This window comes from Diceros bicornis, chromosome 31 (genome assembly GCF_020826845.1).
Source record: "Diceros bicornis minor isolate mBicDic1 chromosome 31, mDicBic1.mat.cur, whole genome shotgun sequence".
Lineage (NCBI taxonomy): Eukaryota > Metazoa > Chordata > Mammalia > Perissodactyla > Rhinocerotidae > Diceros > Diceros bicornis.
In genome coordinates this window covers 14,543,292-14,558,596 of record NC_080770.1, presented here as the reverse complement: position 1 = coordinate 14,558,596, position 15,305 = coordinate 14,543,292, and the positions used below count along the sequence as shown (strand labels likewise).

The 15,305-nt window shown below is 37.9% G+C and overlaps 1 protein-coding gene across 1 annotated transcript in view; it reads left to right on the top strand.

Moving 5' to 3' along the window:
• Window positions 1-8,223, top strand: part of LOC131395040 (glycine N-phenylacetyltransferase-like) — a 61,281-nt gene extending 53,058 nt beyond the window's left edge. The window contains exons 3-6 of the mRNA XM_058526813.1: window positions 2,267-2,374; window positions 4,038-4,164; window positions 5,011-5,182; window positions 6,864-8,223. Of these exons, the coding sequence (XP_058382796.1) occupies window positions 2,267-2,374; window positions 4,038-4,164; window positions 5,011-5,182; window positions 6,864-7,266 (810 nt within the window). The 3' untranslated portion in view covers window positions 7,267-8,223. The remainder of the gene's footprint in view (window positions 1-2,266; window positions 2,375-4,037; window positions 4,165-5,010; window positions 5,183-6,863) is intronic.
• Window positions 8,224-15,305: the final 7,082 nt, after the last annotated feature.

Sequence of the window (15,305 nt, the reverse complement as noted above, 5' to 3'; positions counted from 1 at the left end):
AATCATAAAAACAGAGTCATGACTTCTCAATTAATTCCCAGATTCGACCCAGTTTACAGACCCAGAACTCCTTGAAGGAAGGGAGAGATGGTGCACTTGAGGAAGGACTCACCACACTGCCAAAATTGCATGCTGTCGATCTTTCTCACAGTCATCTTCAAAGGAACCTACTGCCTTTAACCAGGGTGTGCATTTGGGAAAAAGGAAATAATCAGACATTCTTTTACTAGATGTGGATTAAGTGCAACCTGTTCTACCCTTTAAATACTACCAGAAAGGGTGACTCCAGATCAACCATGCTAAAAATAAAATTCTCTTTTTTGGTAGGCATCACCTAACATTTGCCTGTGTTAACACTAAACTGCTATCAACTGGCAATCCTATACAACAAATTAACTCATCCTACAGATAATGGCCTTTTATTTTTTAAGGAAGAGGATGTAGTAAATAAGTTAGATGCTCTGTGGACTGACATATTTTTATCTTGAGTAGCTACTTTAAAGTTATCCAGATTAAAATTTTTTTCTTGCATGTTCTGTAGGGTAGATCTCTGGGGTTTTAATTGTTCTTCACATCATGTGTTAAGTGGATTCCAACTTTTTTGAGAAAACTCTTGGCACTACCATTAGCCTGACTCTATCGTGAGGCAAAGTAACCCTCAATAGTAGATCCTCAACTTTAGTGAGTTCTCCTCTCCCCTCAGTTGACTCTTTGATGACATAGTTTTTCACATAGGTAGAAATCTAGAATATTTGTATGAATGGTTCTTGTTACAAAGGTATAACCTAAAACTCATTCTCATTCAATACTTTAAAGTCTCAAGTGAGAGAAATATTTATGTATCATGGCCTGAAGCACTGCCCATCTATCTCTCCATAGTGGACATGGAATAGGTTTATCTCACGTGTTAACTCCAATTCATTCAATTTGTAGTGGCTGACTGTGTCACTATGTTCTAGCTTAGTGATGCTGCCATGTGCATAGAAAAAAGAAGTGATTCCACTTATTTTTAATCTAGTCTATATGAATGTCACTGGTCCCAAACTCCAATGTTTAAAAAATATGACCTCTTTATTTTTCCTAAAACCACGTTTAATTTTTATATTGAGCCCCTGCTGCTCCAGAACATTTAATAATTTCATAAAAACTGGGTAAAGTCAGTTTGCCTCCTCTTCTTTCTCCGTAAGTCTGACATAAACATTTCATGGCAGGTGTAGGGAAGCACTGGGTGAGGTATGGTCCTTGGTCATGGAAATGTTCATCATTCCATTGGTCCTTGGTCTTTGGTAGCTTCTCATACCATCAGCTGAGGCGTCATGTTTCCAAATACACTTAGGGTCTTAGGTCCACCCTGGTATGCATTGCTGCTTTTCCTCTCCCTACAACCACAGGGACCCTTCCAATTTGGAGGATCTCTCTTTCTCAGCCTCTTCAATGTTCTTCTTGAGGGCACCAATGTTTGAACAGATGTTTGTGGAAAAGGTTAAACAGATTGCCCAGTGTATGATGTGCTCAGACTTTGGTCACCAAACCACACTCTGTCTCTACTTATTAAATAAGCAGGAACTCATTGAACCTCTCTAGAAAGTAATTTGGAGATATGTTTAAGAAAAAAAAAAATTTAAAAGCAGTTGACCTTTGACACAGAAATTCCCCTTCTAAAGTTTGTAATAACAGGCATATTTGCAAAGGTTTATGCAAAATAAATGTTCCTTGAAGAATAAAGCTTTAAACTGAAAAGTGAGAAAAAACTGAAATGACCAGCAATAGGAGATAGGAAAACAGAATTAGAATCCTTCCATGTCATGAATATTACGCAGTCATTAAAAATGATTATGTAAATTTATTGATATGGAAATAGGCTCATAGTATAGTGTGTGTATGTGTGTGTGTGGGAAGGGATAGATGTTAAACTAATATATATTAGGTAATTTCACTGATTAAAAAATGTGTGTGTGTATGTAAATAAAAGAAATAAAATGGAAAGATATAACACTAAATTCTACAATGTAATAGTTCATGATTTTTAATTTATTCATTTTATTTATGTGGATAGTTAACTATTTTCGTGTGATATTCTCATGGTTTGACCTGAAAATCTATTTCCATTTGGAGTAATAAAGTAGAACCTAAAGACTGTTTGAACTAGGTGTCCTATCAGTTACTTACCCTGATTTCATAGATATACACCTTGTTCTGATGAAACCAGGCACTTTGCCATCCATTCCTAATAAGCCGACCCTCTCACTTTCTCGGGATGCTGCAGGTTTATGGGACCGTCTTCCATATGAATCATGGGAACCCATTCAACCTTAAGGCCCTGGTGGACAAGTGGCCTGATTTTAATACAGTGGTTATCCGCCCTCAAGAGCAGGTAAGGTGCCAGATGTGGAATGAATATGCTTCTCTGTTCTTATTTGCTATACGTGTACCATGCAACTGGCAATGTGGTGGGCTGTGAGGATACAGAAATGAATCACAGTGATGGTAAACAAGTCCTTGTCCTCAAGAAGCTCACAGCCTGGAGGAAAGTAAATAAATAACGACATTGTGTGAAAACGTACAAAAATGTACAAGAACATACAAGATACAGAAGTATCACTGACCAAGAGATGATTAAGTCTATAAATGTCAGAGGATGCAGGGAGAGAATCAGACAGCCTTCCTGGTCGCCATTTCCCCAAAACTTGGTTTTGGAGATTAGTAGGCTTTGACAGGCTGACAAGAACAGAGCATGCATTCTAAGCCAAGACAACAACACCTAAAAATATGTGAAGGTAAATTTGAAGAATGTTAGGAAAAGACAAAGAACAAATTATAATGACTGTATTTGGAAATATATTTTCAGTACCAGACTTTTAAATTCACTCAAACTAAGTAGTTAATACATTTCACATACAAATATGTTATAAGCATATTGAAAAATATCAAGTAAAAATTCCTGCATGCAAAAATTTGTAACCATATAGTATCATTTTGACATAAATTTTTTACAAATAAAATTTAAATGTATAGCGGTTTTTAAAAAAAATCAACCTAAACACAACACAAAAATTAAGATAATTTTAATTATTGAAATCTAAAAATGGAATAATATTTGCTTTCTGTATGTGATCTTAAAAACACAGATCATCAGTGGCATTAATGCTAAGTGATGAATGTATTTCCATGCAACATCCCAGCTCTTTTACCCTTGAGTTGTTCTCTGGCTCCTTCCTTCATCTTCAAATAATTTCATCTCTAATTTGTTAACTTTGAGAAGATCTTTTTGGATAAATTTTGTGATTCAATTTTGCGGGGAATGTGAATTTTTTTTAAACAACAGTTCATTGTGGTTTACATTTTAAAGACAATATGTCTTCATTTTGCATAGCTTTATCACGTGTAAGTGAAAATTCTAATACAAGGTTAGAATTGTCAATTTCAACACTGTCTTGTGCATAATCCATTTGTTCTGAGATGCTTTGAAATAAAATAAGATTTACTCTTCCAATGGAAGCTTGGCTTTGAAAATAATTCTTTCTCCTGAGGATTACAGAATTATAGAAGTACGCTTTCTAAACTGGTGCACCTTTAGTTGATTTGAAATCGTAATGCAACATACAAATATCTAGTTCAGCAAGTTTTTTTTTTTTTTTTTTGCTGAGGAAGATTGGCCCTGGGCTAACATCTGTGCCCATCTTCCTCTACGTTATATGTGGGACATCTGCCACAGCATGGCTTGATAAGCAGTGCATAGGTCCACACCTGGAATCTGAACCTGCAAACCCCGGGCTACTGAAGCAGAGTACGTGAACTTAACTATTATGCCACCAGGCCGGCCCTCAGCAAGTTTTTCATAATCACAAATTGAATAATTGATTAAATTCATGACTTGGTCTCATGATGTAAATGATTCAGGAATAATGCTAGAACATCAATAAAAATATAAATATTTAACTATGTAAAATAGCACAGTATAATGAAATACTAAACACAAGTATTCCAACCACTGGATGTAATCAATTTGATTTATTCCATGTTACTCAACCAAACAGGAGATGACAGATGACTTTGATCATTATACCAACTCCTACCAAATCTATTCTAAGGATCCCAGGAACTGTCAGGAAGTCCTTGGCACATCAGATGTCATCAATTGGAAACAACATTTGCAGATCCAAAGTAAGAGATCCGGGATGTGTGCTGGCTGCTGGGACTGCTCACATCTATACCTGCAGGGTCACTATTCATCCCAAGAACATTTCCCTACGATCTTTACTTCCTTTTACCAAACCCCAGACACTCAGCTTGATTCCTTCTTCATTCCTTGTATCAGTTGCCAGCACCTCTTCAGCAGAGTGGAATTCAAACGTTGCAAACTATGGGTTGATATAAGGAACTGTTAGCTGAAGATTCATGATATATTTTGCAGACATAATAAGGATTCCTTAAGATTATGTGATTAGGTGTGAGAGCAGAGCTCCCCCTCTGGCCTTCCATGCCTACAATAAGAGTGACAGCTCCTTGTACCATAGAGCACCTCGCAGGTCATGAAAACAACTACCATGCATGCCCTCCAGAGTCAGAATCCCTCAGGTGACATCCTTGCTCTGCCTGTTACTTGCTTTGTGATCTTGAGCAAGTGATGTAACTTATCTATTATTCAGTTTCCTCATATATAAAAAATGAGAATAATGAAAGTACTTATAACATGGTGTCAATGTAAGAATTAAATGTGGTGTTAGACCAATACCTGGGCATGTAATATCAGCACATGCAAAGTTGGCTGCCATTTTTTAAATACCACTGCTCCTTTGATTTCACGGTGGTGTAGTCCGGATTTCTTGTATTATCTCTGTTTTGCGTAAGAGAAAACATGCTCAGGGAGTGACATGGCTGTGGTCACATGGTTTTTAGTAACACCAGAAGCAGCACTGCCTGACTTTAAATCCTGCAGGTGTCCATTGGGAAGCTTATTATAGCATCTAAATGGGCCATTACTTCTCTCCTGCCTCTGCTCCTCTCTAGGTTCACAGTCCAGCCTGGATGAGGTGATACAGAATCTTGCAACAACTAAATTAGTCAAGGTCAAGCAAACACAACGCATTCTCTATGTGATGCCGGAGACAGCGAGGAAACTGCTCCCCTCCCTGCCAGAGACAAAGAATTTACCTCTTAAACCCAGCAGCCCCAGGGCCATGTGAGTTTGAAAAAAGGTGCTCTGCCCTGCTCACATCATTCACTACTGAAGTAGCCTTCCAACTTTTCTCTCTACGTTCACTCTTGCTTCCCTACAATCCATTTCCAAAGTGATACTTTTAGTATATAACCTGGATTGTGACAATTCACCAGCTTAAAAGCCATCGATATTTCTCAGCTCACCTTGAATAAACTCCAACCTCCTTTATGAACCTTCAAAGTCCTGTAAGACCTGGCACCCATCACATCACTTCTTAGACTTCATCTTGTCCCTCTTGCTTACTCCCATCAGCAGCTCTGGGCTTCTTTCTGCAACTTGATGTCACACACTCACACACGAGCTTGGGTCACTGCATTTCCTCTTTGTCTAAAATGACCTTCCCTCTGATCTTCACATATTTGCCTCTTTCTTGCCAATCATATTCTTAAATATCATTTCCTTAGGGAGTTCTTCTCAAAGCATCCCATCTAAAACCATCCCTTCTCGTAATTCGTTATCACAAAACTCAATTGTTATTTTCTTTATTGCACATATCATTTCTTTATTGCACGTGTATTTACCAGCCTGTTTGTAGCATGATCCTCCCCTACAATATTTCAAACTCCACAAGAACAGTGACCGTCTTTATGTTGTTCACTGATAGATCCTCAACAGCCAGAACAGAACACATAGTAGGTACTTGATAACTACGCATTTAATGAGTTCACTTCACACAGCAAAAGTTTTCCAATAAAGAGAATTTCAACAAATTATATATTTCCCGCCATTGATGTCCAGTCTAACACTGAATAGAATTGAACACTCATGGTGGAGATTTGATCTGGAGATGCCCAATCCCATGGCCTGGAAGAGATTTATTCACATCGTATCACACTACAACCTGAGAAGCGCCTCCACATCTGGAATCTCATTTGATTCTCTTGTCCAGCCCATGAGATAGACAAGGTGGGACACGTTATCCACGCTTTCCTGGAAGAACACAGGCTCAGATGATGAAATAGCTTGTTCAGGTCACATGGATGGTTCAGGGCATAACTGGGGTTGAGTCTAGAGCTTCTAGTTCCACATTGTGGGTTCTTTCGGGGACACCTCCTGAAGCCCCTTTACACCATTGCAGAAGCCTTTAGACTTCAGTGTTCTGTAGCTTGGGGCCGCCAGCACTCCACGTCACTGCCCCCTGACGCCAGCATTCTAAGACTCCGTCATTCTAAGCTCTGGCTTTACAGCTTGCTAGCATGTGCTTTTGGGCACTCATTTATTTTCTGTTTATCTGTTTTTCTTATCTGTAAAATGGGGACGATATAAATTCCCCAATCTTAAGTGGAGAGTCACTAATGTTGAGGAGAAGAATACTTAATTTTTATGTAATTCTTATCGTTTGTGTGGCACAAGTCCTAGGCACTTATCATGCAATAGCTCTTCTAATATTCATATCTGTCTTTGAGGGAGGTGCTATTAATTCCCCATTTTATAAAGAAGCAGCGGAGGCAGAGAGACATTACGTTGCCTGCTTAAGATCACACAGCTAGTCAAATTTTGAATCCAGGAAGTCTGGCTGCAGACTCTATACCTTTACCTGTGCCCTTATTTTCATGTTCTGAAGACAGTTTTGGGAAAACAAATATAATACTGCACAGTATGTGTGACATTATGGGCTTTTCTTTTCCCTTGTTCTCGATAGCAACCAAGAGATGTTTAAACTCTCATCCCTGGATATTCCCCACGCTGCTTTGGTGAATGAATTCTGGCAATTTGGAGGCAATGAGAGGAGCCAGAGATTCATCGAGCGCTGTATCCGGGGCTTCCCCAACATCTGCCTGCTGGGGCCTGAGGGGACCCCTGTGTCCTGGTCTCTGTTGGACCAGACAGGAGAGATAAGGATGGGTGCCACTGTGCCTAAGTACCGGGCCCAGGGTCTCATCTCCCATACCCTATGTGCCCATATCCAGGCTCTGGACAAACTCGGCTTCCCTGTATATAACCATACAGACAAAGCCAACAAAATTATACAGAAAATGAGTCTCAATATGCATCATATCCCCATGCCCTGTGACTGGAACCAATGGAACTGTGTGCCTCTGTGAAGCAGCCCTGAACACAAGACAGTGTTGGGTGGGCTGGTCACATGGCAGGAGGAGCAGATGGATGGATGAAGAGAAAGAATAAATTGTAACCAGCAGTAAAGCAATGTGTGATATTTAGGCTCTGGGGAAGCAGTGTGAATGGTCAACAGAACCACCACAATCCCTGCTCGCAAACCACTCATGGACTTCTCTTTCGGTCCAGCAGAACTGGCCCGGCCAGACCTTCCTGTAGTGGACCCTGGTCTTGTTCAGTTTCCTACACTTTGGGATCTCAATGACACTCTATTCAGCTGCATCTGCCCTAATGCTTCTCTTGGAATTCCTATCTCACACGTGGATTGTTGCTAATGGGCATATCTTGCCGGTTTTGCCAAGATGTGGTATTGTCTTATGGGTAGTATAATTTTCCCTCTCCCTTTCCGTTATCCTCCCGTCACCCCCACCCCCCCACCCAATTTTTATTGAGTTAAAATTGAAAAATAAAGTTGTAATTTATTTAAAGTGTAAAATGATATATGTATACATTGTGAAAGGATTCCCACAATCAAGTTGATTAATACATCTATCACCTCACATACTTACCCTTTTTTTTTTTTGCGAGAATGCTTAAGAGCTATTCTTTTAGCAAATTTCAGTGATATAGTATTATTAACTATAGACCATGCTATCCATTAGATTCTCAGAACTTATTCTTTTATATAAGGTTTGTACAAAAGGTACAAAAAAAAAGGTTTGTGCCTTTTTTACCAACTTCTCCCTAATTCTTCCACATCCCAACCCTGGCAACCACCATTCTATTCTGCGTTTCTATGAGTATGACTTTTTTGTTTTTTTAAGTTCCACAAATAAGTGATACCATGCAGTATTTGTGTTTCTCTGTCTGGCTTATTTCACTGGTTGACAATTTTCTTGTGCATATGCCTAGTAAGGAAAATATCCATAATCAATAAAGAATAAAAGCAATACACAATTCTAGTAGTGTCATTTATTCTTCTTTTCAGCAGCATCATATTTATCCTTATTTAGAATGTGTTCATGGAATATAGAGCAAGAGAATTTAAGTACCTTGTCATATCACAATAGCAAGACAATTTAACACCTTGACATCCAGAAACAATGACATGCAAAAAGGAAATTATATAATAACAAAGTCTATATAGCAAAAATAGTTTAAATTTAAAATTAATCAGGAAAAATCTACAAAACTATATCTAATTTGTGGAATTTTATCACATAATATTTATACATGCTGTAAGCCAGATAAAAATGGTAAGTACTGAAGATGTTTTTTCTAAATTAACAAGATAAGAGAAATTTGCCATGTTATCAACTTGTTTCAAGTTGCAGTATGAACATGAGTTCTTTGTATAAAGACAAGACTACTCTGGGTAGAGAGAGCTACTTCAAATGTAATGTTCTATCATAAGTGAGGGGGAGTTTTATAGTTAATACCATTATTCTTGTACCAAACTGTAGGACAATTTATGCAATTTAATAAAAGATATTATATATTGAAAATAACCCTCCGATTAATCTTGTATGCTATGCACTAATGTTTTGTGCAGTTTCAGAAAATTAAAACTTCAGAATTGTTCAGGAGGATGACTTTATATTCAACTTTCTCTTGTAATACAATCCACCACTCTAAGTGTTCGGAAAGTAAGAAAGAATTTTGTGTTGCCATCAAATATATTTTTAAGGTAATGAATTTTTTGTCTTCCTCAAAAAAGGAATTTGGGAATAGAATAGTGCATTAATTTGTTAATGCACTAATCTATTGTGATATATATCTATATCTTTATGTATGTAGATATTTACTCCATAGTGTGGGAATTTTTAAAAAAATATTCTCATGTCTCAATAAAGCTAAACAATGTCAACAAAATTCCCACATCTCTAATAAATTAGTGTGACATAGATACAATTAGCAGAGAAGATAGAAACTAGGGATGAATTAACGGTGGAAAAAAACAGAATTCTCCAAGCCGGTAAGAAGCAAGATGACCTCAAATTCTGCTGGTCTAAGACGGCACTTTTATGTGACATCTGTGATCATCATCGTGACAGTGGAATTTTCTAAATACTGAAAATATAAAACATCACAGATTCTAATGATAAATTATATTATCTGTTTATTTTTATCTGAAAATGGTTGTATTTTACCTAAATTTTTGAAGGATATTTTTACTGGATACAGACTTATATGAATGTTTTTCCTGAAGCACTTCTTACAATATTGTTCTAGTGCATTTTAACTTGTAGTGATGAGAAGCTGACCACAATTCTTATCATCGTTCCCTGCATGAAATTCGTCTTTTTGTGTCTGACTACTTTGTCCCCTCTTTTTAATTTTTATTTATTTTATTGTGGTTAAAAATAATATAAGATCTTAACAAATATTTAAGTGTATCACACAGTATTGCTATCTATAAGCACAATGTTGTACAGATCTCTAGAACTTTTTTGTCTTGCATAACAGACATTTTATACCCACTAAACAGCAATTCATCATCTTTCCCTCTCCCCAGCTCCTGGTAACCACGACTCTACTTTCTGCTTCTATGAGTATCATTTCTTCAGATACCTCATGTAAATGGAATCATGCGCTATTTCTCCTTCTGTGACTAGCTTATTTCACTTAACATAATGTCCTCAAGTTTCATCCATGTCATCACATATTTCAGGATTTTCTTATTTTTTTAAGGCTGAATAATATTCCACTGTATGCATATACCACATTTCCTTTATCCCTTCATCTGTTGATGGATGTCTAGGTTGCTTCTTCATTTTGGCTATGGTGAATAATGTTGCAATGAACATGGGAGTGCAGATAGCTATTCAAGATTCTGATTTAAATTCCTTCGGCTATATACCCAGAAGTGGGATTAATGGATCCTATGGTAGTTCTATTCTTAATTTTTTGAGGAACTGTCATACTGTTTTTCATAGTGGCTGCACCATATTACATTTCTTCCAACAGTGCAAAAGGATTACAATTTCTCCACACTCTTGCCAACACTTTTTAGTTTTTGTTTTGGGGAAAAGCTGGAATTTGGGGATTTTTGCCTCCTCATTCTGCATTATGCCAGGAGAGGGGGGCCATTGCCAGTGAGCGCTCACTAGTCCAAACCATCACCTTTCTTCTTGGTGATCCCCAACATGTGGCTGTTTCCTCTCAGCACTCAGAGTCAGGCAAGACAAAAAATAAAGTCGCTCAGGCTGCTCCTGAAAAGTCAGATCATTGAGTATATGGTCTAATCCTCTCCTTCTCTCTCCAGGGACAAGTTGGGAGTTGGGGGCTTCCTTATAGTCTGAAGTGCTGTGCTGGGGTGAGGGATTATGGCGAGAAGACGCCATATATTTTCCTATTGGCTTTAATATAGCTGGTTTTATGCTCGCCCAGTGTGTAAGAGCTTCTCAACTGGTCTCTAGATTTCTCACAAGGTGAATTGAGCAGTGTATTATTTTTGAGTTGGTGTGTCTAGGGTTTCCTATTATGTCATCTTACTGACTCTGACTGCTTTTAAGATTTTCCTTTGTTCTTTGGTTTTCAGAAATTTAATTAGCATATTCCTACATTTGTTTTACTTTGTGTTTATCTTACTCAGGGTTTGTTGAGATCCTTGGATCTGTAGGTTGATATTTTTAATCAAATTTGCAATTTTTTGGCCATTAAAAATGTTTTGTTCCTATCTCTCTGTCTCTCCTCTCCTTCTGGAACTTCAATTATATATACGTTAGATAATTCAATATAATCTCCTATATCACTGGGGGATCTATTCCTATTTTATTCAAAATTTTAGAATTTTAGAATTAGAATTAGCTAAATTATCAGACATTCATGAACTGCCTTGGCCTAACATCCTACCTTTAGCTCTCACAACCCTTCATTATTTTTATTCAGAAAGTCACATAGTGTCATCCTATTAGCTAGTCACCAACAGCCCTTTTAACTAGGAACATTTCTAGCCATACTAAAGTCCCACTGTATAAGCTGATCTGGCTAAAATGAATAGCCCAATATACTCAGTTCTAATATCAACAGATATGGGATGCTTATTCTCATCAACCACCTAGTCAATCAGCCCTGACATTACCTAAAATCAGGTGATTTGATGTTCCGGAAAAAACATCAGAGAAAGATTGTCCTTAAGCCTTGCCAGAAGTGACCTCATCAGGATAATTTTGTCTATGAGTACAGCTGCTAAACTGCAAGGAAATAATCCTTGGATACATGTTTCTCAACTAAAATGACATAATCCATCACCAATAGAAGACAATTGGAAAGTTACATCTATTAGAAGTCTTGAAATGAAATTCTCCAGAGAACTTCTTCAAGTGTACAATCCATAGAAACTGATTGCAGACTCACGATCCCCACAACATGAAGGCATCCACATTGAAACAGATAGATTCTACTCAGAACCAGATGATTCCAGATGCATGGAACCACTGATTGCCTCATTTTCCTTCACACACTTTTGCTTTTTATTCCTTTAGTCTTTTTTTTCCTTTTTACAAGATGAAGGTTACTCAACTTTAATTTTCAGTTTAATGTTACATTTACTAATATTAATGACCTAGACAGGGTTAGCCTATAATTTAGATATCCCAAGCTACTGCTTGTAGAACCAATTTAGAGGATTTTGGGATATGACAACAACTGGAAAAACCTGATTAATGGCCATACCTGCAATTAATGCTTCTAAAATACATTTTGATCAAGAATATTCTAATCAAAAATTGTCTTAAAATAACTATAGATAAATATCTAGGATAGAGTTGCTACACCTCTATTTAAGTACCATTACTCAACCTAACCATATGAATCAGTTCAGTCTCAAAAGATATTTTCTCAATTTTCCATGTTTTCTTTTTAGAGATCCTATAAATCAAATAACAAAGAGACTTGACATTTGAAACCATGAATAATTCCTAAGAAAATAAAAAGAATTTCAACATTTTAGGTACAGAAAAAACTGATAATGGGATAATGGTATATTACACTAACCTTATTGACAATATGCCTTTTGTAAACAACATATAAGGGAAACAAATGTCCTTGTACTGAAAGAGGAGGTACAAATACTCTTGAGATGTAACTGAGACTGTTTGTCATGTCAAAACCCAGAGAAAATAAATTTGCAGCTCCACTAAAGTTGGTCACTCTCTTGAGGAGTGTCTGATTTCTTTGCCCTTGTGGGAATCTGGCTCTTCTGTGCCAGTCAAGGATAAAGATTACTAGTCTCTGGGGATCTCAGACCCTTCTAGTGTTTGACTGTCCAACATCCTTAGTGGACTACTTCTCCTTACAAAGAATTTGAAGTGAAAAAATCTTCTTGAGGGTACACATTATAAATGGTGAAATAGACTCAATAATTAATGCTCTTACCAAAAGGAGATGAACATGTAGGGTGGTCACATTATATTTAGCCTTCAATTTAGCTGACAAAATAAATAGCAGACCATAACTGCCCCCACCACCCAAAGAATCAGTTAAAATTATATAGTCCAACTAGTTATGAGTAGTGGCGTAGCCTTGAAAATTTTTCTTTTGTTTTGTTTTGTTTTGCCAACGATTGCTAACCCTTCATGTAGTTTCTCGATTAACACCAACTAAGGTGGAACAGTGCATATCTAAATTAAGAAAGGATAATCTTACTTCTGCTTCTGCTTAGGACTTAAAAGCTGGAAAGAGCATGGCTTTCACCCTAAGGATGAGAAAAAGCTAGATAAAACTACAAAATCATAAATTTGGGGGAATTCATTAGGGATCTGAGGCCACAGAACAACCAAGTAGCCTGAATTCCAAGAAAGGACAGGCTCTTCTGAGACAAGGAATGACAGGCAGACTGTCTCACCTGTGGCAGAGCATAGGAAGAGCAAGATGGCTTCCATATAAGCAGGTAAGAAGAAATCAGTTTAAATTTTATTAAATTGCTAAAGGTTGAATGTGATCTAGCGTGACAATATAGAACCCCTGGGAGGGGTGACCAGACACAAGATTCTTTTCCATGAGCCTTCCCCATGTGCTAACATTAAATACTGGGGACAAGCAGAAAACCAGAAAGTGCCTCCCTTGGTTTTGCAAGGAACATTACTGTGGGAAGAAATGAAACCCAGCCCCTGTCTGGACTCTCTTCTCCTTTGGAGCAAAACGTGAAAGCTGCTGTGAGAGGCCACAAACTCTGGCACTCCCAAGGCATGAGTAAACACTCATTGTTGCTGGGGAAAAGTAACATAAATAAAAGCCCTATACCCCTGGAAAAGGCAGGAAATTGTCCTGAGCCCAGGATCCTATTCCAACACTAGTAAATATATGCTATCACCCTGGGGGGTGGGGATGGTAGAGAACACTCTTCGGTGCAATACTTGCCATAGAGGCAAGGCTGAGGTTGGCTGCTATGGGAAGAAGGGACAGGGATGCTGAGAAAGTCCCACCTCTAAGACGAGAGAATTTGCCATGCTCCCACACCACCAGCCTGAAAAACACCAAGAAACAAGCTTTTTCTTTCAGATACTAAGTATGGCCACTTCCTTCAACAAGTCTTCAAGAAATATGGATTTTGCAAACTCATTTTTCTTACTTTCATGGCTTAGAACTTTTTCTCCCCATCTTACAATGGGAAATATTTTTAAAGATTTTCAGGAAGTAAGCCCAGTCTGGTTTTCTCACGTCTTTTAACCTCCATCAAGATTTCTGGTTCATCCAACAGAAATATCTTTCTTCCACTCCAAATTCAGCTCTTGAGAAGATGGAGGTAATTCACTTCTATATCTTTTATCTGTTATCAAGGCCTATGTTGGTATTCGGCTATCTGGCTATATTTTGATAACATTTTATCATGTACTTATTTTTGGGTAACAGGAGTTCCAGATCGAGGCAAGCCTTATCTGACACTGTGATGTAGGTATGTACACACAGGTGTATGGGATAAACTAGTCAGAAAAGTCCAAAATGAGTTTTGGGAATTTAATGAATTCAGGGATTTAACGAGAGATTTTAGGGTTGTGGGGAGGGACATACAGTTCCTCAGTAGAACAACATGAAAACTTTTAAGGAAATTTTTGTCTCCATCATCTCATGAGTGTGAGCTTAGGGAAAGGTACTGGACCGAGAACCCTGGGAAAAGAATTATTTCTACCGGATATTTTTATGCATATTTGCATATGCATAATGCACTGTATTAGGTAAATTCTTTCTGTATTTAATAAAACATTTATATGTGCTTACAATGTACCAGGAACTTGTCTAAGCAATTATTGTCTGAGCAATTATAACTCTTCATATCTAAATTAAGAAAAGATACAATCCTATTTCTACACCTACCTAGGATTTAGAAAGCTGAAAAAAAGGACTTTTCCCACACTAATGGTGAGAAAAGGCTGAATAAGCTATAATATCATACATTTTCTGGAACTCATTAGGGATCTGCGGGCACAAGGCAATGCACTTGCCTGAATTCCAGTTAATGACAGGCCATTCTTAGGTAAGGAAAGACATACCGACCATCTCACCCATGCCCGAGCACAGAAAGAACACTGAATTTTTCCTCAAAACCCTACAAAGTAAGTACTATTGTTTACTCCTCTTTCTAGATATAGAAACAGAGACATGGAAAATGAAATAATTTGTCCAAGGTCACACAGTAGGTAGATGGTGCAGTCAGGATCTCAACCCTCTTAGTTTGGCCCCATCGTCCTCCCTCTGAGCCACCAGACAATGCTGCTTCTGTTGTCATTGCCAGCACCTCAGCCCAGCACCCAGAGGAAAACACTTAGAATGAAGACTGATGTCAGTGCTCCTGAACCTTTTCCCTTGTATCTGAACCCAAAGTGGAGGAGTGTCTTCCTTGTTTATGCCTTGCAAGTCTACAGCCCTAGAGCCTTGAGCCTCTGTCTACTTCCTGGGAGATATGTGGTGTTTCCAATAGCTTCTGAAGGTGTCTAGCATTTCTTCTTTGGTCTTACCTGTGAGTGGCAGAGAAGCAGTCTTGCATCGGTGCAACTAAAATTCATCTGTGAATTCCTACAGACAC